This window comes from Mustela putorius, unplaced genomic scaffold (assembly GCF_011764305.1).
Source record: "Mustela putorius furo isolate JIRA1106 unplaced genomic scaffold, ASM1176430v1.1 tig00000382_pilon_pilon_pilon, whole genome shotgun sequence".
Taxonomy (NCBI): Eukaryota; Metazoa; Chordata; class Mammalia; order Carnivora; family Mustelidae; genus Mustela; species Mustela putorius.
Window position 1 is genome coordinate 4,433,496 of NW_025421367.1, and position 23,879 is coordinate 4,457,374.

At 36.1% G+C, this 23,879-nt stretch overlaps 2 protein-coding genes across 11 annotated transcripts in view; one reads left to right on the forward strand and one right to left on the reverse strand.

The window, feature by feature from the left end:
• Positions 1 to 23,879, reverse strand: part of PTPN13 (protein tyrosine phosphatase non-receptor type 13) — a 204,827-nt gene that overhangs the window by 35,006 nt on the left and 145,942 nt on the right. For 5 of the 10 annotated variants that reach the window (XM_013058070.2, XM_013058071.2, XM_013058067.2 and 2 more), the window contains 12 exons: positions 16,064 to 16,153; positions 15,626 to 15,733; positions 15,112 to 15,243; positions 11,302 to 11,765; positions 10,081 to 10,227; positions 8,548 to 8,641; positions 7,848 to 7,933; positions 7,033 to 7,192; positions 5,443 to 5,657; positions 5,228 to 5,326; positions 2,137 to 2,501; positions 997 to 1,180 (listed from right to left, as the gene is read on the reverse strand). In XM_013058070.2, coding sequence (XP_012913524.1) covers positions 997 to 1,180; positions 2,137 to 2,501; positions 5,228 to 5,326; positions 5,443 to 5,657; positions 7,033 to 7,192; positions 7,848 to 7,933; positions 8,548 to 8,641; positions 10,081 to 10,227; positions 11,302 to 11,765; positions 15,112 to 15,243; positions 15,626 to 15,733; positions 16,064 to 16,153 — 2,144 coding nt within the window. The remainder of the gene's footprint in view (positions 1 to 996; positions 1,181 to 2,136; positions 2,502 to 5,227; positions 5,327 to 5,442; positions 5,658 to 7,032; positions 7,193 to 7,847; positions 7,934 to 8,547; positions 8,642 to 10,080; positions 10,228 to 11,301; positions 11,766 to 15,111; positions 15,244 to 15,625; positions 15,734 to 16,063; positions 16,154 to 23,879) is intronic. The other 5 variants (XM_004756135.3, XM_013058068.2, XM_013058065.2 and 2 more) reach the window with 2 other exon arrangements.
• On the forward strand, positions 16,941 to 17,189 carry LOC123391858 (60S ribosomal protein L39-like). The gene has a single exon (XM_045079360.1). It carries the CDS (start codon positions 16,941 to 16,943, stop codon positions 17,187 to 17,189), a length of 249 nt encoding a protein of 82 aa, XP_044935295.1.

Genomic DNA, 23,879 nt, shown 5'->3' on the forward strand with positions numbered 1-23,879 from the left:
TTCCGTGGAAGGTTCAGAAAAATTCTTCATATATTTCTAAACAGTCAAGATAGATACCAAGTGTCATAAAAGAAAAGGTTTTCTTGTAAAAACATGAAGCCTTTGGGTGACTAAATATTACAGCTTCATTTAATTGCATAAATAATTAAAAAAAATTTAAAATAAATTTTTTAAAATAAAAAATAATTTAAAAAAATCTCTAAAAAAAGATTTTGAATAAGATATGAAGGTTGCTTATAGCTTTTCTTTTCTTCTTTTTTTTTTTTTTTAAAGATTTTATTTATTTATTTGACAGACGGAGATCACAAGCAGGCAGAGAAGCAGGCAGAGAGAGAGGAGGAAGCAGGCTCCCTGCTAAGCAGAGAGCCTGATGTGGGGCTCGATCCCACATCAATCGTGACCAGAGCCGAAGGCAGAGGCTTTAACCCACTGAGCCACCCAGGCGCCCCCACTTATAGCTTTTCTAAAGGAAATCATTCAAAGATTTTCTTCTCTCTGAGAAAAGATTATTTTCTACTGCTGAAGATGAAACTGAAGATATAGATGTCACACATGCATACACACACACACGCAAACCAAGTATCTGGAGAGATTAATTCCAAAATATTTAGGTGGTGAGATTATCAGTGATTTTAATCATTTTTTCTTTGTTTTTAAATTTTCCTATAACAAATATTTATTACTTGGATAATAAAAACAATATTGAAAAAGGCTGATTTCAATCAATGTAAAGGATATTATTCTTGGAAATTTGGCTTCCAAACTGAATGTAAGGGTTAGAAGTCCTAGGGCTATTAGTGCAATGTAAAGGATTCCATTTGGGCACACACAAAAGTGTGGATAAGAAAAAAATTACATTCAAAGTTGATTAAAAATTAAATAGGCAACTCATCAGAATTTGGGAAATAGACACTATTTTAGGTGCTCTACATATATTTCATTTAATCCTTACTTGAGAAAATATAGAGTTTTCTTAATACAGAGGAAACAACTCACCAGCTCAAAGTCTTCAAAGTGGTTTTCCAAGTCATTTTTCAGAGATGTCAAGTTTTCTTGTCTAGCTGGTTCAGAAATGTGATATATATGATATTTATCCATTGAATTAGTGCAAGCAGATTCTGCTTGGGGTTGATAGCTTCGTCCAAGAGTCATGTCCGATGGTAGAGGGGAAGGCGGATTGCTACACAAAGAAGCAAGACTATTTTCAAATACATTTCAATCTAATATAGTAAGTTTGTGCCACACACAGAATATGCTTAACAAATATTCATGGCTGCATTTGGTTGTGATCCTGACTCTGGATTTTTGCCTGCCTCTGGACTATGAATTTATTTTATATTTGTTATATGCTAACATTACCAATTTTTATTCTCTGTCTGGGTATTATGAAGCTCTTTAAGCTGCATAAATTACTAAGACAGGTCAAGTAAATATACTTTTGATTCCTAGTTGTTAATTCAAGGCTGAAGCTAATGTTATCAGAAGCCCAATGTGTGTTTCAGCAGAGTAAGGAAAAAAAAAAAATAAGAAAAGAATGCAAGTCTCATTTCGGTAGTTATTTTTGATGATACAGTGGGGAAAAAACCCCCAAACACCTAAGAACTTCAACAAATATGGTTGCAATGGGATATATACACAAAGATGTAGCCAAACAATAAAATGTGTGAGTAACTGTTAGAGGTATAAATGTAGTCTTTCTTCTTGCCTTTGTTCTTTCAATCATCTTTCCCCACCTTCTGCAGTTTTATATCCGACCTTCTTAAACTCTATGTCTCTTCCCTCCCAACCACTTCTGTTTATATTTGTATTCCCTACTCTCCTGTCCATCACTATCTAAATAGGTCTCTTCTCTTTAAGTAATATGAATGATGATGAAATGCAAACTACTTTCCCGATTTTGAGATATATGCTCAAGAGATCAGCAAGTCTCAGGTTAAAAGGCTAAAGAGCTTATTGGTTTGCTAACTAACACCATCAGGCACAGTAACTAGATACCTAATACAGTCATCATCTGCCTGATCACTGTGAAGCTCATTCACACACAGACGTATTTCATCCTTAGAGAAATGCAGGTTGCTGCTCCCATTACTCACAATAACCAGTTGCTCTGAGTGTGACCCATAATATTGACAATACCTGTCCTCGCCTTCTGGTTTATTGGGTGTTTTCTGAGGGTAGTAAAACATGGTACAAATGGTATCTTCTTGACTTTTAGATGCTTCATGTTGACTTTGTGCCTGGGATACCATGTTGTTAAGAGTCTGATGCAAAGATGAACTCCAGCTCATATTCGGTATTTTGGCTGGAGCTTTCACCAAGTCCTCTTCTCCGCTCCCACTACTGTCACTATAACTGTCTCTTCTGGATGGGGATGTGCATGATTTCTTGCTTGTGTCGTATATCTCATTTTCATCTGAGCTGGTGCCCTGCTCCACACATGCTGGTTGAGAAGAATCTTTCGTGTTGTTTGGGAGCACTTGTGCTGGAGAGTGCAGTGGCGTCTGTGATGCACACAGTGAAAAAGAAAGAGTTTGATGCCTTATATTAACTTCAGAACACTTAATTGAGGGGCGCCTAGGTGGCTCAGTCAGTTAAGCATCTGACTTCGGCTCAGGTTGTGATCTGGGGATCTAGGAATGGAGATCTGAGTTGGGCTCCTGACCCAGAGGGGAGTCTGCTTTTGCCCCTCCCTCTGCCCATGCACGCTCTCTCTCACCCAAATAAATAAATAAAATCTTAAAAAGGAGATGTCTGGGTGGCTCAGTCAGTTTAGTGGCTGCCTTCAGCTCAGGTCATGATCCCAGGGTTCTGGGATCGGGTTCTGCATTGGGTGGCGGGGGTGGGTGGGTGGGGGTGCTCGCTCAGTAGGGAGCCTGCTTCTGTCTCTGCCTACTGTTCTCTCTGCTTGTGCCTGATCTCTTGCTCTTTCTCTCTGACAAATAAAATCTTTAAAAAACAAAATCTTAAAAAAAAGAACACTTATATGAAAAGAAACATGTTGAACAGCACTTTCTATTAAAATATTCACTTATATTTTGATAATAAAGGTAATTTATGCTCATAGGAGAGCAAAACCATATATAAATATCATATATAAAAATAACTGTTGGGCGCCTGCATGGCTCAGTGGGTTAAGCCTCTGCTTTTGGCTCAGGTCATGATCTCAGAGTCCAGAGATCGAAGCCCACATCGGGCTCTCTGCTTGGTGGGGAGCCTGCTTCCCCTTCTCTCTCTGTGCCTGCCTCTCTGCCTACTTGTGACCTCTCTCTCTGTGTCAAATAAATAAATAAAATCTTAAAAAAAAAAAACCCAACTCTTAATATTACATGACTTATACTATATTTTATAATTTGTATCCTTTTTAAAATTTTTTTTTTTTTAGGATTTTATTTTTAAGTACTCTCTCTATCTAACGTGGGGCTCAAACTCAGGACCCTGAGGTCAAGGGTTGCATGCTCCACTGACTGAAATAGCCAGGCACCCCTGTAAATTACTTTCAAATTTAGGTTTCTATCATGAGTGCTTTCTGAAGTCCTTACACATGCTTTGAAAAAAACTGCATAAAACTGTGTAATGATCCCACAGTGGCTATGTCTTACATTTATTTCAGAATTATTTCATACGGAATTGTTGCTAACTTTTTACTATTAACAGAAATCCAGAGATTCTTTGTATGTACATTTCCACCCCAGTTTCTCGTTATTTCCTTATAATTTTCCATTTTTAAAAAGATTTTATTTATTTATTTGAGAGAGAGAGAGACAGAGATAGCAACAGAGAGCACAAGCAGGAAGGAGAGGAAGAATCAGGCTTCCTGCTAGGCTTCCTGCTAGGCAGGAAGCCTGACATGGGGCTGGATCCCAGGACCCTGGGATCATGACATGAGCCCAAGGTAGCTGCTCAGCTGAGCCACCCAGATGCCCCTCCGTGCAATTGTCTCTTTAATAATCAGCACATAGGATGTTCTTAAAGGCCTTGTTAATATTTCCAGATTGCTTTCTGGAAGGGTTGTATCAATTTTAACACTCATTAAGAGAGTTCCACTCAGTTCTTATCTGGTGCCAAAATCAATGAAATTCTCATAAAATGCTGTTTAAAATACACCTTCAGAAATGATGCTTTCCTAGTAATGTCCTAACACTACCCACCTCTCTGATATAAAAGCCAAGATTTCTGGGGCTAGACATTCCTGCCTTTCATATCCAGGAGTCATGTTTATTATTAATGGAATACTCTTTTAAGTAGACAGGACAAAAATCTGTCTTTCTTCAGTTGTATTACTATTCATCTAAGTATGGTTTCCTACCTATCAGCATGTAATTTATAAATAACCATCAGAATAGATTTTGGATCCTTTAACTGTTTCCTTGACATAAGAAAGGGAAATAGACAAACATATTGCTTACTCTATAATTTCTGGAATTAAAAATAAAGGCATAAATTCTTTTTTTTTTTTTTAAGATTTTATTCACTTATTTGACAGAGAGAGACATAGAGAGGGAATACAAGAAGGGGGAGTGGGAGAGGGAGAAGCAGGCCTCCTGCTTAGCAGAGAACCTGATGCGGGGCTCAATCCCAGGACCCTGGGATCATGACCTGAGCCGAAGGCAGATGCTTAACTGACTGAGCCACCCAGGCGACCCTAAAGGCAGAAACGATTAAATAATTTTCATTTTTATCTAAACTAGCTCAGAATAAGAATTATGCTTTCCAGTTTGGTTCAATGAAGAAATGAACAAAAGGGTTTTTTTTTTTTAAAGATTTTATTTATTTATTTGACAGACAGAGATCACAAGTAGGCAGAGAAGCAGGCAGAGAGAGAGACGGGGAAGCAGGCTCCCTTCTGAGCAGAGAGCCTGATGTGGGGCTTGATCCCAGGACCTTGAGATCATGACCTGCGCAGAAGGCAGAGGCTTTAACTCACTGAGCCACTCAGGCGCCCCGGACAAAAGGGTTTTGTAACCATTATTTTGTATCTTTTCCTAATTACGCTTAGAAAACAAACTCCTACAATTCTAGAATTCAAGAAGGGGAAAGGAGAGAAAGGAAAGTGAACTGAATTACTTTATATTACAAATGCAGAATGCACTCAGAGGCTTCATGACTCCTAGCTAAAGAATAAGGTAGGATGAAACCCAGGAGCCATCAATCAATGATGAAACCACTGTAGCTGAATTAATCACTCAACTGCTATTCTATAAAAATACAGACTTTTCACAGGTCTCACCAAAAGAGCAGGGTCAATTTCCGGTAGCACACCAGGTGAAGGTCTACAGAGCAGCAAGGATACTTCTGGGGATGTACCCCTGAGAGCAGATATGACTTCCTAGGGGTACCATGAATGAGAAACAAAGATACAGTTCAGCCAAAATTATGAAATCATTATGAAAGGCCAATCCATCTCATTATTAGAAGTGCTACATTTAACATCTGGAGGCTCACCTGCTGCGACAGTCCTTTCAAAGAGGCTCCATTCACTTTCAAGATAACATCTCCCACATCAATTTTTCCACTTTCTGCTGCTGGCTGTCCAGGAAAGAGCTTTTTAACCCTTACTATGCTGGCATTCATTTGTTCAGGAATCAGACTGTCTTCTCGAGAAAAACTGAATCCTAGACCTGAGCTATTTTTAAACAATTTTACTTCAAACGTATTCTCTGGAGAGAAAAAAAAAAGATACAAAAAACTTAAATATTCTTAACATGCTATCTTGAGATGAACATATTAAAATACACACACACAAATATACTTTAAGACACATCTTAAAAAAGCCCATTTTCTCAGAAAATTTACAGCTTTATAGGCACTTACTGTGCTTTTATTCTATATTCAAATCCTACCTCACACTCTTTTTTGTTAAGAAAACTTAATAAACTAAGCTGAATGAACTAAGCTACTTGAACAGGAGAGGGTTTTGATATTAAGGTTCTGAAAATAAAATCGTTTCAATCCCATGTATTTTAAAAGACTGTAGAATAACATAAAAAAAGAGAGAAAAATCTGGGAAAGGAGAGGAATGAGGAAAATTTGGGTACATAATGGGAGAGAGATAGTAAGAAGAGCAAAACAAATGTTAGAGAAGGGTAGAGGAAAGTAAGTGGCTATTCTAATGTTTTAGTGAGGCATACTTTACTCTAGTAAGCTGCAAGAGCATTTTGAAGAAATTCTCATCAACAAAATAAGCTGAAAGAATAATAACCAGTAAAGAATGAAAAAACACATTTAAAGAAGGAGTGATGGAAAAAATAAAGAATACCAGGTAGTAAGATAAAGTGAGTATGCTAATTTTCTTTTCATAATGAGATAAAATAATACAGGTTGGGCTAATTTTTCTCCTTATATTTGTGACTAATTCAGAGGTACTAACATTTGGCAATCAAAGAAGGATTTAAAATAAAAGACAACAATGACTATATACCACCACCATCATTTATAAAGTAAAGGACATCTATGCCCCTAAAAATGAGATAAATGGAATCTCAGAATAAAGGATACTTTTGTATTATGAACACTTTTAGCCTTACGAAAGGCTACATCATTCTTAATTTTCTTATTTTCCTACCAAGCAGTGTTATGTCCAAGGGGCTTGCAAAATTTTTAAGAAAGACCACTATCTGGCAACTATGAGGCGAATTTCTGCCTAGGGTTAGCTTGACAGATTCATAAAATTAAAGCAAAATATAGAAAATGTTAAGAGTCAAGGTTTCATATGGATTTAAAGCCATTCTCGGCAATTATTTGTATTTATTTTTTCCTTTGAAAATTTCATTTGAATTTTACACTATTGAAAGCACTATTAGGTGGCCATAATTTGTCTTATGTATGACTTCATTAACCAAGGTCTTTCAAACTCTAAGAGGTGCACATAGGTGTCTTAAAAAAAATTGCTATAGTGCTCCATCAGATTATTTACAGTTGACAAGAGTAATTAGAGAAAACTCAGCCATGAATTATGATCCAATATATAAAAATTAAATTTTGAGTAAGTCAGTAAGAAGTTAAAGGTGAGATGACAGTCTCTCAAGGCCTGACCTTCAGTGACAAAGCTGTAGTCTTTGATATGAGTCATTTTCTTCGTTTTTTCTGGGGCTTGACCTTGGGCATCTGGATCTGGAAGGGTACACTGTGGGGACAGGGGGACACGTTCTTTGGATGCTGGAGACTGCCCCTTTTCTAATAACAGGTGAACCACCTGGACAAATGAAATAGCACTTCATTAACTAAGAAGAATTATAAGAAAGTAGATAATTTTTTTTTGGTATAGTTGTTGGTATAAAATCATGTACGGTAACTACTCAGTCCACCAAAATATAGGTAGAGGAAGAAAAAAAATGAAGAAACAAAGCAAGGGATTGAAAATTTCAAAATCAAGGTTTTTTTTTCTCTTTCCCTCTGCCCTTCTCTCGCTTTTTCTTAAAAAAAAAAAAATTGTCTTCTAGAATGAACATAAACATGTTATAGAAAATTTGGGCACTAGAATAAAATTACCACTATAATATACAGACCATTAAAAATAATTTGGTAAACTTCAGAAAAAAAATTTAGCCTTTGGCTGAAAAATGACTAGAAATGAAGATCACTAGGTATTTGTAGATGTTTACAAAAATTTTAAAAATGCAATCCCCACCATTTCTCCTGTCATATCTGGTAATAATAGGGCTAGAAAAATCTCTGTCATAATACTTGCTTCCCAATTTGAAGGAAAAGAAAATACCAGAACATTTACAGGAATCAGGCTTGGTTTCTTGACTAACAAATTTGGAGACATAAGCGAGACAGATATTATTCACACATTATTATGTGATTCTAACATATCTTAAAAGGTTGGTATAATGAGCTATTATTACTTGTCCGGTATTTCTCAGCGTTTCCACAGCCTGCTTGTGGGTAGCTCCTTCCAGACTAACTCCATTGACAGCAAGGACCCGATCACCTATAAATTAAGAGGTAATTTTGAAAAAAGCAATATAAGATAAAGATTCTATATGCTTTTTAATATCTTGTGCTATTGTTTTATATTAATTTATTTGAGGAGAGACTGAGAAATTCTGGACAAACTCAAGTCACAGAGTCTCTTTAATACATATCTACTTTCCAAATTCTATGACTAATCTTAAATACAATTTTGAACAAGATATTATTGTATGTATTATAGAATCAATTTAAATCATGGAAAAAGATAAACTGACTACAAATGTAGAGAGATTGGAAGAAACTAACCTAGTTAGTTTTTATTAAAAATGTAGACGTCAGTGTTTTTACAAAGGCACTATTCCTTTCCCATTTTCTGGCAATTTGCTTCTTCAAAAGTACAAAACACAAAATAAAACACTGTCAAGATATTTTCTGATACTAGAGAATAGGCTGAAAAGAAGAGTTTTTAGAATGACATCAGGGAGTTTTTTAACACTTAAGTCTTAAAATAATTGCACATGTTTTTATTTTATATTATGAATATTTGAAGTCTCTATCAACTTTCTAATTTCTTATTTATTTGTTGAAGTGATAATCCTATGTATAATTCCTGTACACACACAGACACTCTACCTTTGTGAATTCTACCATCGGACTCAGCGGCTCCCTTGGGAATAACAGCTTTCACATAAATGCCACCATGTCTGACACTGGTATTCACACCTCCCTAAGTGGAAAAAGACAAATAAAATAACATTTTGTCATATGGATAATTTCACACTCCATCTTTCAAATCTGAGACCTAGAAAGCATTCAGTTCCTCAGCCAAAGCATCAGCACATCAGCACATGCAATTAATTCAAAACCCAAGAATATTTCTAGCCAGGTTTTCCAAATGTAAAGCAGTTACTCTTTAGAAAAACTCTTTACTGGGGCGCCTGGGTGGCTCAGTGGGTTAAGCCGCTGCCTTCGGCTCAGGTCATGATCTCACGGTCCTGGGATCGAGTCCCGCATCGGGCTCTCTGCTCAGCGGGGAGCCTGCTTCCTCCTCTCTCTCTCTGCCTGCCTCTCTGCCTGCTTGTGATTTCTCTCTGTCATATAAATAAAATAAAATCTTTAAAAAAAAAAAAAAAAAAAAAGGAAAAACTCTTTACTCAGAAAACAACATGCTGGGTCTTGAGTATATGCATTGCTCTCCCTTTTTAAGTCTCTCTCATGCATTACGAGCAAGCAGAAAGCAAAATCCATCTATGCAAAATTAATATGAGAACATGACTGTCAGAAAAAAACAGCATATAGAGTAATTTACTTCAGATCATTTTTGGTAAACTGCAACTTGCAAATCTATAAGTCAAGGAACTTTTTTTTTTTTTAATTTTAAAAGGCTTTGATAGGTTAGTGTTGTTACACTGTAAATGAGACTTAATGAGTAGATTCTCATTTCTTGTGAATGCACAGGTTTTAGTTCCCTTCACAACAGGAAGATAATAAAATTCTAAAGAAGTCAAGGGCAAGAGGTAAAGAGTTACAATATTTTTAAAAGTGCTTGAAAATTAGGTTTTCTTTTTGACTTATATACGTTAATAGTGCTATTTCTACCATGTTTTGAAATGGCTTTTCCTAACTAACAATATCCTTTAAATGTCATAAAGATAAATAAATAAACAATTTAGAATTAATAGACTAGAATTCTAAAGTATTTTCATCAAGTAGCCTATGCTTATATTTAAAGACTATAAAAGTACATATGTTCCTTGGGAGCCTCTAATTTTAATATACTAGTCATGTTTACAATTAGGATATATTATGGGGAGAAAGGGCATGTAAATACACATTAGAATTTATGATGTAGGTTAAAGTGCGTTACCCGATGTTCATGTAGAAGTGTCAAATGTATGTAAAACATACTTATTAATTTTATATTTTCTTAGTCTTGTGTTCAGATTAAGCATTATGAAATCTATGTAGTTTAAGTAAGTAGGATTTGTCTAATTTCTTTTAAACCACAGGAAAAGTCACTAGCACACAGCTTTTTAAAAAAGTTTTAAGATAAAATTTCAATTTGTAATTTGGGAAATTATTTGACATGTTTCCCTTCAGAAGCAAAATAAATAAGTTGGCATACAATAGGTTGCTGGAAATGGAGAAGAGAAAACATTTGAAAACCTTGTCAAACAGTACCGTGACACTTATCCCCAAGCTGTTATCATTTTTAGCCAGTTCAACCTCAAAGATATCTCCAGGTTTAGGAGGTGATGAAGGAAAAGTTTTAAAATTCATTTTGTTGGATGTATTCATTGAGGAGGAAGATTCCTTAACAAAGAAAAACAAACAAAAGGATTTCTTGTTAGAGTCAAAATGAATTACTACTGGAAGATCAATATATGGTTTTTGGAAAACTTAAGGAAAGCAAGATATTAAGGGATAGACTAAATTCAAAGATCATGAGGGCTGGAAGACATCTCAGAGATCATCTAATCCAATGCCTTTATATTTTATGGTTGAGGAAATTGAGGTCTAGAGATTAAAGGGCTTGCTTCAGGTCAAACAGCTAGATAAGGCAGAGTGAAGCCCAGAATCCAGCTCAAACCTGGCTTTTACATAATCCTTGTCCAATGTTTTTTATGCTTTCACATTCAGAAAGTATTTCTATTTCCTTAAAAATCAATATATATCAAGCAGCAGCTTTCAACTGGGACCTCTAAGATGAAGGGGCTTCATGCTTACTTTGGTTACATTATACAAATCCAGTATAAACAGCGGCACAACAGCTAAGCCCCATTTGTAAGGGCATAACCCTCTTATGCGGAATGTTGATTCCTCCATGAATCAAGAGCTTAAGTTTCTTTTCTGAATCCGCTTGTGAATGTGAGTTTACATTTACATCATTTCTAGGAAATGAGCAATTCTGTATGTTGTTGTTCTTATTATTTTCATATGTTCAGAACTTTAGAAGAATTTAGGCTATCCACATAGTCAACTGCCCATTACACGAACTGTTTAAGAACAGTTCGTAATATTCCAGATATTAAATTCTTATTGATAAAAACATTAAGTATGCAAGAGACAAACAACCTGTAGAAAATAATCATAATCTGATTATTCATTCCTTTCCCAACTTCCAGGTTGCAAGTATATCCAATATCATAGCCATTTTAGAGTTAGTATTCAAAGCTGCTAAATTGTCTGAAAGTTAGCATCAAATGCAGTAGCAGTTAGTAACAGAGGACATAAACTATTCCTCTTTTCCAGAATAAGGTAAGCCGTTTATAGTAGGTTATTCTCCTCTGTAATATATTTGCTGTTGTTTGTTTTATTCAATGAAAAAAAAAAAAAAAGAAAGAAAAGAAAACAACAACAAACCCAGAGATTCAAATTAAACTATGCCTTTTTTGGTGTTTGATGATCCTGACTGCTCGAATAAGTAGCTTCATCCATGTCTGAATCTCCGCGGTCAGAGTAATCTGTTGCATCAGAAATGCCTGGTTTTTTTGTTTTGCCTCGGTTACTATCCGTAGCAGTCCTCTTCTTCTCAGTGGTTTTGGATATCACTGAAGGGGAAGGGCTGCCGCGCTGTGTTTCCTGCCAGGTTCGGTCACCTGCAGGGCTGGCAAAGAAACCATTGACCTGGCTCTGGGACAAGCTGGCACTTTCAGTCCTGGAATCCTGAGAACTCAGGCTTCCTTCCCGCAGACCCCCAGACAGCCCAAAAGAGCTCTCTGAGACATGCCTTGGGGTACCCTGTGGCCAGCGGTGATCCTCAGAAGAATCTATAGCACTGTCTTGCATGTAGGAAGGTTTCTTCATATAGTTTTTCATGCCATTGGCCACGTGCACAGGAGTAGAAGGCACTAGAAGTCAAAATCCATCAAGGGGAATAACAGGTTAGTGACACACATACCTGTGCTCACATACTCGTACAGGGTTTCTTAATGATTGTGAAAGGATTTTACACAGCGTAACGTATTCATAACACCTGATCTGGGGCCTGGAGCCAAAATAAGGACCTGACAAATACCGCAGGTGTTATTTTCTTTGCCTCTTCTTTTGGTCATTTCTGTTGCATCTTCTATGAAATGCATACCCCCCTTGCCTTAACTCCCCCTTTCCATTCTCCAATACCTATGTCAAGTCAGTCTCCTCTATGAAGACTTTGATTCCCTAACTAGAAATAATCTGAGTCATCAAAACTCCTTGCTCCTTATTTAATGGTTATTTATTTACTTATTTTATATTGTCCTTCCAGACTGCATTTTTTAGACTCCAAATAATTATCAAGGCAACCCCAAATGCCTTATATATGTGGTTCTTATCAAGAGCCACCTACAGCTTTCCTAAGTAAGACACAAATAAAAGATTTCAGGAAAAAAAATTACAGTTGTAAATTTATAAAAAATTAAAAGTTCTTTGTGAGCAAGTGAAACCAAGGGAAATTTAAAAGAGGAATGAGCAACTGGAGAGAAAATGTTTGCAAAAATAACAAAAAATAATCAATTATCCCTAACAAAGAGTTTCTAAAAGCAAGAAAGAGATGTAAAACTCCTGTACAACAAGGGTATGGAATGTAGACTGGAAATTCAGAGTGAAATACAAAACACAAGTATATGAAAAGATATTCTCATCTTGCTCAGGGATGTGCATTTTTCTAGCTCTGTGGCTGATGTAAATGAGAATGACTGATAATTTCTCACACCACTATTGGTGTGAGGAGAGCACTGTCAAATGTACATGGCTGACTAAACATTAATAAAACTTGGGCAATAGATAGCACTTGTCGAAAATTCAAATGGGCATATGCAATCTACTTCTAAGGGTCTAACCTCTAGGAATATGTACATATTCCAGTGGTGTATATACAAGTGTGTTTGTTGAAAACCACATTTATAAAAGAATTATAGCTAACCTGGATATACAATAAAAGAAAAACATTACATTTTGATGCACCCATGACATGAAATAGATCACCACATGAAAAAAGTGTATATTCATGGATGTTTAGAATATGGAGTATGCAACTTGCAAACTGATATGAAGATTAAAAAAAAAAGTGTGTGTGTGTGTGTACACAAGAGGCAGTATTTTTTCCCCCCCAAATTTATCTCTTATATACAGAAAATGACATGGTCATCAAAGAGTTTCCCTAGAGAATGGGGATAAGGGAACTTTTACTTTTTACTTCATTGATTTCTGTATAAATTGGATTTGTCTTAACTAACTAGTATGTATTCTATAACTTTAAATATATTAGCAAACCAAGAAAAATAAAAACCTTTCCCTTTGGTGGTTGATATTTGAGACAGAAAGCCCAAGGTATATACTGGTAATGTTCTAGGTTCTTTGAGTTTTATTTCAAGTTACACTACAGTATAGCTAAACACATGGTAAGATTAATCTAGCTTTCTGAAGTTAACAGTTTCACAGAACTATACTTTGACATTATGCTTTTAACTTTTATTAAGAATGAATAGTAAAAAATAAAATAACCACATGAAAGTCTGCTAAAAAGAAAAGCTTTATTGGTCCTTACACTAGGTAAAGTTTCTCTGCTAAATGCTCTCAGTACCTTGGACTTCTTAAAATTTATCAGTTACAATGAGACATTTGTTTAGCTGGTTGTTCAATATTTGCCTTCCCTGATAAAGTGTAAGTCCCATGAGGCTAGCAGAGTTTGTGTCCTGCACATCACAGGCATTCAGTAAACATTTGTTGAACAAATGAATGCATTTTATATAAAATATCTATTTAAAAGAAAATCAAGAGGGGAGTCCCTTAGAGCTTTATTTAGATGGAAAATGAGTTTCTTCTGAATTCATATGCTTCTTTAGCTAAAAAAGGGTGAATAAAAGATCCCAATATTTTCCCCTTTTTATTGGGTCTTGGCTGCTTGAAAAGAAGTATGCTACATTTTCAAATGTAATCATCTTCCTCTGCCTAAGATGATCAGGCTACAATTAGATTATAAGGTTCTTTTGGGCAGTGATGGTGTTTTCTATTGTGTTTGTTCAAGTAACAAGTACTGAAAACATTATTTATATATGTACATATTTTGTATACACACACACAATATATATATATATATAAAATACTTAGTGAATAAAAGAAACTGCAGTCAAAATAACTCATCTGTATACACCTGAGAAAGTTTTATGTCACAACATATGGTAAAAAACGTTTTCTTTTTGTTTCTATTGTATCTTAATTGTCTGAAATTATGCCAAAAATCCACTATCTAAACTTGTTTCAATGTAACATTGAAATATTCTTTTACATATTTCTCAGTATCTTTGGGATGACGGTAACTCGCACATAATTAGCACTACAACATTTTTGAAAAATACTGTTAAAAATGACCCAAAAAAACCTCACATGTAAGTGCTTAATAGGTACCAGGCAATGTGCTAATTCTTTACATGTATTATCTCATTTAATATTCAAAACCTATAAGATAAGCACTTCGTATTCAGCATTTGATATATGAGTGGATTGAGGTTTAGCAAATTCAAGTGATTTGCTTGGGGTATCCAGTATTGAGCAGTGGAGACAGAGTCTGACCCTAGACTTTGGAGCTCTTCCCACTGCACGTGCTGTGTGTCCTTCTCTCACAAACACTGCCTCACAACTCTGTGCAAGGTAGACAAGGCAGAGCCAAGATCACTGTCTCATTCTTAACAAAAAACAACCATGACTCAAACTCAAGTCATCTCATCTTGGTCAAGGGCCTTTTCTGCCACAACATGCTAATGGCAGGAATTATGAGACAAAATGGTATGGTCATGTTCTAAAATTTCTGATGTTTTTATATTTTTATTTTTTACAGTCTTGTTCAGGTTAGGACTTCGTAGATAATAATTACACAGTTATATTAATTGGACAAGGGTGAAGAGTTTTATTTCTGATTTGGCCTAGGAAGTGATGGAATGCGGCAAGTACTCAGGATTTACTTAAGTGACATCGATTTGGCACAACAAATCCACTTTTATTTATAGAGTACTGAAGATGAATGAGAGAGAAAATCTCAGAAGTGATGAATGAAAAAGTTACACTAATGTATAATATTAAACAGAGCTACATATATTAAATTTTCAGGAAGGAAATAAGGACCTTAAAACGACCTGGAGCTTTAATCCAATTCATGATATGGAAGTACTTGTGAAAAGTGAAACAGAATACACAGCTAAGAAACATCCAAAACATTACCTTTGGGTATCTTCTCTTTTGGCTGAGAGATAACAAGAGTCACATCTTCAGGAGCTTTTTGCAAAATTTCAATTGCGGCATGGTGGCTGACCCCCTCGAGACTCACACTATTCACAGATATTAAACGGTCTCCTGTAAAAAAAGAGACAATCCAGTATTTTCTTTCTTTTTTTAAAAAAAGATTTTATTTATTTATATGACAGACAGAGATCACAAGTAGGCAGAGAGAGGGGGAAGCAGTCTCCCTACCAAGCAGAGAGCACCATGTGGGACTCGATCCCAGGACCTGAGATCATGACCCCAGCTGAAGGCAGAGGCTTTAACCCACTGAGCCACCCAGGCGTCCGACAATCCAGTATTTTCAAAAACAAAGAGAAATTCATGCTAAGTCTTAGAAATGTTACTGCCAATATTATTTTTCACTATCTTTGTTTTTCCCGAGTTCTACTTTTGTCATCTGTGCAAATTCATGCCTGTCAGTTAAGTACTCAGGAAATCACCTAATGTGAAGTACCTGGCTTTAAGCATCCATCCAAGTCAGCTGGTCCTCCAGGGGTAACTGAACTAATAAATACACCTAGATCCAGTCTTCCCATCTTCTCTCCACCAATGATTTGAAATCCTGGGAAACGATACATTTAAGAAAGATTTTCGTGACACTAGTGCTTTCAAGGACTAATGAGCAGTCTGTCTGATGCAGAGAAGTGTAGAGATTCTCAGATCAGATATGATCAGTAAATAACACATGTGAAATGGGACTGTTGAATTCGGTAAAGTTCTGTTTATGAGCATTTCATCTTTCACATTTCCTGACTAGGTGGGTGGGGTGAAGGGGCTGTGGGGAGGCAACCAGTATCTTGATCCATGGTGGGCTGGTGCCTTAATGCCAATGTTATACTACAGAATGTTTCTTTTTGAACTCTTACTCCCTTGAAGAATCTCAGTGACTTACCTAAGCCATACTTTGCATCTTTTTTCAGGTTCACCAAGGTGATCTCCCTTTCTGGTGAAGATACTATGCTCCATCTTTTGTGTAGCACATCTATTGGAAAAGTATAATGTTAAGATAAAAGAAACATAACACCTCAGGCATTAAGACCATCTGCTTGTCCCAATTTAAATGTTAATAAAATTCATTAATAGATTACTTGGTCACTTCCAAATTCTCTTTCAAGTAATATTACGCCATCATCTTGTGTATTGAATGTGATTGATAGTCGACAAAAGGACTGATTATCACATGGTTCAGTATGTGACTATCATGCCACTGACATCATCATGTTAATTCCTCATAAATGATTTCCTGTGAAATAAGTATATTTCAGGTACAAATGAGCAAATAACTCTCAAGAGTTTAATAAATGACTTGAGCAGGTTTACTCAGCTAGTACAGGCAAGAGCCGAACCTTAAACTTAAGTTTTCTGACACTGTTTTTCTGTCATAGGTGACTTCCTGAATTTGACAATGCTCACTATATTAAGAATTTTCCAGTAACTAGTGGTTTACATTTTTACTTGCAATGAATAAAATATTCATGGTCAGTTGTATGGCAAAACAGCAACAAGAGGAAAATGCATTTACTTTAAAAAATCCTGCTAATAATGACTTGGCTAGCACATTTATGTTCTCAAAGGACTTTTATTTACTTATTTGTGGAGAAATCTTATGAGTTAGGTAAAGAGATTTTAAATTAAAGCTTTGCAGATGGAGAATAATAGTTCATGACTTGTTCAGCATTACAGCTAGCATCACTCCCAGTAAAATGCCTTTTGTCAGGCTTTCTCTTTTTCGCCGCCGTCCTGCTGTGTGTGGCTGACTGTTTCTCACCATGTCTTCTCCCAAGACTTTCAGAATCAAGCGATTCCCAGCCAAGAAACAAAAGCTGAATCGTCCCATTCCCCAGTGGATTCGGACGAAAACTGGTAATAAAATCAGGTACAACTCCATGAGAAGGTGCTGGAGAAGAACCAGGCTGGGTCTAGAAGGCGTCACATATCATGCGATGACACACCTGACTGGCACACATATTTACTTAAGTTGTGTGAAGATCATGTGTTCTATCCTTGTCACTCTGTAAAACATCCTTCCTACCTGGCCAATAGACACATTTTATCAGGGAATAAATGTGAGACCTTTTGGCTCTAAGGAAAAAAAAAGCCTTAGTCAGTACTTGATAAATGCTAGTTAAATAAATTGAGGGAATGTTAGCATCAGAGCTAGAATTTACTTTTCATATTTCCACTGAGGGCTTTTTTTTTTTTTTTTTTTTTTTTGAGTAGGTTGATCATTCACAAATATCACCTAAATTAAAGCAATAAATATGCTACTTAAGTGTCATGTTAATAAAACTACTTCATCTACTTAGCAATCTGAGTAATGTGAACACACACACACACACACACACACACTTTCTTTCACCTCTATCTATTAAGGGCTGAATTGTGTCCCTTTACCCCCACCCCCAAATTTATATGTTGAACCCCTGACTCCTAGTACCTCAGAACTTAACTGTATTTGGAGATAGATTAATAAATAATTGACATGAGTTCTTTAGGGCAAATCCTAATCCAGTAGGACTGGTGTCCTTAAAAGAGGGAATTTGAATACTGACATGTGCCTGCCTATGGGCACACAGAGGGAAAACCATGAAGACAGAGGGAGAAGACTGCCATCTACAAGGTAAGGAGAGGGGTCACAGAAGAAATCAATGCTGCCAACATCTTGATCTCAGAGTTCTAGCCTCCAGAACCGTGAGAAAATAAATTTCCATTCTTTAAGTCACCCAGTCTGTGCGATCTTGTTTTAGCAGCTCTAGCAAATTAATATACTTATTAATATCAATTATAATTCAATAGTTCCAACTGGTTTGTGTCAGAGCGGTGGTACTGATGGTAGATGAACGCAACATATTAGGGAAGATAATTTCTGTAAACAAAACTTTCAAATTAATCTCTACATAGTTCTTAAGCATACTGAAGCTTTTCGAAAATTACAGATTATTTGCCAATATATCACTATCCATGGATTTAAAATTGTATAAATAAGTTATAAAATAAGTAGTAATTTTGTTACATAACATGTATTAATGCTTAAATGATGCAAATGCGATACTTCATATTCTAGAAATAAGCCATTTTAATACCAGAAAAAAATAACAAGAATCATTTGCTCTCTCAAGTAAATTAACTTTATCCCTTAAACACTAAGAATTAATGCAATTGGCTAGCTTTCTGTAGTATACGTATCCCTATTTCATTGTTTCTTTTTGCCTACAACTTAGTTATAATTGATTAGAGTAGTAGTAGTTCAGTATTTCTAATTAATTTATAAGATTTGAAAAAGAAAAAAATCACTGGACAATGGTGTGAAAGACCATTATATATCGGGAATGTGTATATATATGTATATACATACATACACATACATATAAGAATAAAGCCCATGAATTAGTTAATGCCTAGCTTAATATCATCATCTTTTATCCTAAAATAGACAATAAAATGCTTTTATCCTAAAATAGACAAGAATCTCTAATTTTCAGCTCAGATGAACAAAATTCAACAAGACAAACCCATAAAATAAAGTGAAACAAATAAAAGGATAAAGTTAGGTTAAGTATTAAATGTATAGTTTTATCCCCATTGTGAGGACAAACTCCCTTTGCTTTATGCAAAGTGTTTTGCCCTCAATTATAAAACTGCTCAATAGTCTTAATGTGCCTAGAGTACCTGTAACAAGTCAAAGGTATGGATTCAAAGTATAAAATCCCATTTTCTTTTCCAATGTATGTACTAACAATATCTGTTACTTATCTTTCTTATTTGGCTAGTGTGTGTGTGTGTGTGTGTGTGTGTGTGTGTGTGTGTGTTTGAAAAGGTATTTCCCAGGTAAACATTATTAGAATATGTATATAAAATACACATACTAAATGTGCACTGTTTTTATGTACTTGTGTCTGGAAGCAACAGATGCAGCTCTCTACAGTCAAGGATTCACCAGTAGGATCTGCGTAATCACTCAGTTGATTACTTTTTCATCCTTCAAATGTTGACTGAACAACTTTCCTGTCAAAGTTCCTCACTAGGCAATTTGGGAAAATAAAATGAGATAATATATATATATGAAAGTTGGTGCATAGTAAATGTGAGCTTGAGAATCAGTCTGGCTACAAGAGCAAAGACAGCCTGAGTAATGGAAATGTTACCGCAGTCAATGAAACCGCTGCATTACAAAGGCATGATGAGTCAGGCCCGTTAAACAGGAGGGGCTTCTTCCTGCCAGAAATAAAGACTTCAAGGAAACGGGGAAGGATTTTAATAAGTGGATTATGGAGATGGTTATATAGCAATATAAGGCATTAGCAAAGGCTGAGATGGAAAGAAGGTAGAAAGGGTCCTGGAGAAACGTCACAGATCAGTTTGGCTAGAGTACAAGACTTGAGTAGGGCGGAGATAAATACCCTTTTGGAAAGGGGGCTGTGTGCACCCATTCTTTTTAACAGGGTTGTCCTCCTCTGCACCCCCACCCATATACAGTAAGATACTAATGTGAGCCTAGAAAGAAGGCAAGACGGTGTGCAGCTGTGTTACTCCACAGTACTGTGCACATGCCCAGTTTCTGTCTGTATTCTATATGTATTCTCCTCATGTAGATGCTCAAAATACTTTCCCCTTGGTCAAAAAAAAAAAAAAAAAAAAAAAAAAAAAAAAAAAAGACAGGAGGAAGTATCTGAGGCAAATAGTACAGGAAAACTCAAGTAAAATGAAAGAAATGAATAGAATTTATGAATCTGAAAGTAAGGCAGCCAGATATTTTAAGAACCAAGACATTTCTGAGTTATTTGTATTATTATATAAAAATAAGCTTTAATATTGAAGGAGTACATATTTTTAAATCCTAAAAAGGATTTTCTTTCTTTTCCCATTAGTATACTCTAGAAACACAGAAAATTCTATTAACATTTAAAGTGAAAAAGAGCTTCAACTTCAAATGTCCACTTCTTTAAGTAGCATATGCTGGTGTCATTCCCAATAATGTTTACCTGGGAAATATCTTTAGAATAATTGCTAAATGTAAACTTTAGAAAATGTAAACCCTCTCTGCATTAGATACATTTGTTTCACTGTTGCGTCTCTCATCTCTCTTAACGTTCATGTGGGCATATATAGTCCCTGACTAAAATAACTGTACACACTAATGAAAGATAGATCTACGATTAAACTAAATTTCCTACTAAGACCTTATTTCTTTCTTTCTTTTTTTTTTAAGATTTTATTTATTTATTTGACAGAGAGAGATCACAAGTAGGCAGAGAGGCAGGCAGAGAGAGAGAGAGGAGGAAGCAGGCTCCCTGCTGAGCAGAGAGCCCGATGCGGGACTCGATCCCAGGACCCTGAGATCATGACCTGAGCCGAAGGCAGCGGCTTAACCCACTGAGCCACCCAGGCGCCCTAAGACCTTATTTCTGATAAGGCCAACTCATGTAATCAATCTGAGTATGAGTCAACAATTTTTTTGCAAGAAAAAATGATTTTATTGGTTACAGTTATAGGTCCTTTTCAAGTGTCAGACAGCCCCGTGCTACCCAATCTATGAGGAACTGGACTGTAGGTGGAGACGACTCTGGATAAATCCATCAGTCATTCCAGGGGAAAAGGCCCATTTCAAATCTTGGAGATGATGGGTCAGCAGCACCATATTGATATAAAAACAAAGATAGGTATTTTTCATTATTATACTACCTAATATACTAACTGCTCCAATGGTAGGGAAAGGGGGATAATAACGGAAATGTCAGTGTTCTCTTTCTATGCCAGCACTAATTAGCTGAATAAATTGGGGCCACATAACATCTCTGGGACTTATTAAACTCACCCATAGAATGTAAAGGCTTGGTTTGAATATACTTTAAAGTTCCTTTCAGTTTCAATTTGGCTGACTCTATGTTTTGCTTCCGGTCAATTCCTGTGTCTGTTGAAACCTTCTGCGAGCACTTTGGACTTCAATTTTTATTATAATTTTCAACTTTGTATGTATTCTAATTAAGACTTACATGGAAAAATCTAGCATTAACATTATACTTGTCCTTGACATCTGACTAAACAAAGTGTTTTAAAATCTGCTTATGTGGGCGCCTGGGTGGCTCAGTGGGTTAAGCCGCTGCCTTCGGCTCAGGTCATGATCTCAGGGTCCTGGGATCGAGTCCGCATCGGGCTCTCTGCTCAGCAGGGAGCCTGCTTCCTTCTCTCTCTCTCTCTGCCTCTCAGTGTACTTGTAATTTCTCTCTGTCAAATAAATAAATAAAATCTTTAAAAAAAAAAAAAATAAAAAAAAAATAAAATCTGCTTATGTAACACTTTATTACTTGGAATAGAGGTTGTTCACAAGGACAATAATCAGTCTTAATATTGTGGAAAAAAGCTTATTTCAGTGTCTGTACCAGGTTACTCCGCACTCGAATAACCTACTTTACATGAACTTTTTGTTTTGTGCATCTTGTTGTTGTTGTTTTTTTTTTTTAAAGAATGACTTACAGGACCCATTATACACCTATCCAAAAAAATCCACAACAGATGGCCAACACACAGGAAAAGATAACTGATCAACACTGCTAATTTTCAAAGAAATGCAGACCTGAAAAATAAAAAAAAATTTTTTCTTTTGAAGATTAGAATACACTGAATGTCCTTGCATGAAAATATAAGAGATCTTCCCTATGGGTTGAAAGTCCAATGAATGAAATATTCTAATCTCCAAAATGATTTAGGGATTCTTAAAGTAAGTGTATGTACTTAACAAAGAGTAGTGCCTCTCATTTTTAAGAGTCTAGTGTTTGACCCCATTTTTATGGTTTGGGTAGGAAGGAAGGTAATAAATTTAGCTAAGAGTTAGTTTTCAATTATATAGTAATCCTGATTTACAGTAAAACAAGAAACACTGAAAACCAATTTTACATCAATTTACCAATTGTTGCATCACTTCTACATTTTCTTTGTTTTGGTTTTTACTCTCTTGGGAAGAAGAATTATAAGGAATGTGTGTGTATTTTTTAAAGATGAAGGATCTTTTTTTGAAATCACAGAGGTTTGTAATCCTTTACATATCTCTGTCTTATTACAAAATTCATGTGTTTTTTTCTTTTACCTTCTTTGTCAAGGTTCACATTATTAAGGGTCTCTGAAAGTCACAAAAGGTTAAGATTGAATTCAATTTGTTGGTTCTTGTATTAAATGGTGAATAATTCAGTATTAACTGATGCTAAGTTCTAATTGTCTTCTAATAATCCTGACCAACAAGGAAGAAGACTGAAATTAGATAAGAAGTCCTATATTTTATTCATGGACAAGTAATTTAATTTTTGGATACTCAGTTACCTTATTTGGAAAAATGTGTTTGTTATGTTCTTTTGTATGAATTTTGGACTTGCTTCTTAATAGACCACTAAGTCAGGACTAGATGGTCAGATTTTAAGAGAACTTTGAAGAAAACAAGAACACAAACTTGTTTGCAAGCCAACTGGTGTACACCTCCACAGGAAGGTGGGTCCTTAGCTGGGGACCCTAACCTCAGAAGATGAGGTTTCTGAAGGTTTAAACAGAGCAACTACCCTGCACATTTTGCTCATTTGGTGTCCACTGCAAATTCATATTCTTTTCCGTCAGAACCTAGGTTTAAACATTTGAGGTTCTCGGCTTTTATTAGATCATTATCCAGCTTCTTTCATAAGATTAGCTTGGAGAAACAATACCTACAAATGGTTAGGCATTATGATGTTAGGACACAGTCTAAAGAGTAAACGAGAGAATGGGCTCGGGAAACACGGTCATGTGATCAAATCATGGCTCCAGCACTTGTCAGCTCCTTGACATTCTGCACAACTCAACCTCTCTATGCTTTGGTTTCTCATTTGTGAAAAGGAAATAATGTTACTACCTGCCTCATAGGATGGTTGTGGGGATTAAATGAGGGATTAAACATAAAGCACTTAGAACACTATCTGACACAGGTAAGCACTCAATAACTATTAGTCAAAATTTTTACCGTATGGACTTGTTAAAATGCAGCTATTTTGGACACAGAGGTATTCTAAACTAGACCATGCAAGACATTTGGTCACTGTAAAGCTATATATGATGGTCTTAGTAACTTTTTTTAAAAAAGATTTTACTTTTTTATTTGAGAGAGAGAGAGAGAGAGAGAGAGAAAGAGCAAGCATAAGTAGGCAGGCAGAGGGATAGGGAGAGGTAGGCTCCCCACTAAGCAGAGAGCCTGATGTGGGGCTCGATCCCAGGACCCTGGGATCATGACCTGAGCCAAAGGCAGATGCTTAACTGAATGAGCCACCTAGGCACCCCCAAATTCTTTTTTTAAAAGATTTGAGAACGAGTGCACCCATGCACAAGTGGGGGGAGGGGCAATGGGAGAGGGAGAGAATCTCTAGATGACTCTGCACTGAGCGTGGAGCTGCATGCCAGTTTGATCCCAGGACCCATGAGATCATGACCTGAGCTGAAACCAAGAGTTGGGTGTTCAACCGACTGAGCCACCCAAGCTCCCCTTCAAATTCTTTCCATAATATTTAGGATAAGACTTGGAACTAGTCCCTATTTAGTTCTCCAGCATCCCTCTGGCCCCACAAGTCTCCATACTGAGACTCTTGCAGTTCCCTGGATCTGTTACCCTCTCACTTGTACCCCTGTCTGATTACACTATGACCTTGTTCTGGAATGCATACCCACAACATTCTGTTTGAATTGCCTCCTTTTAT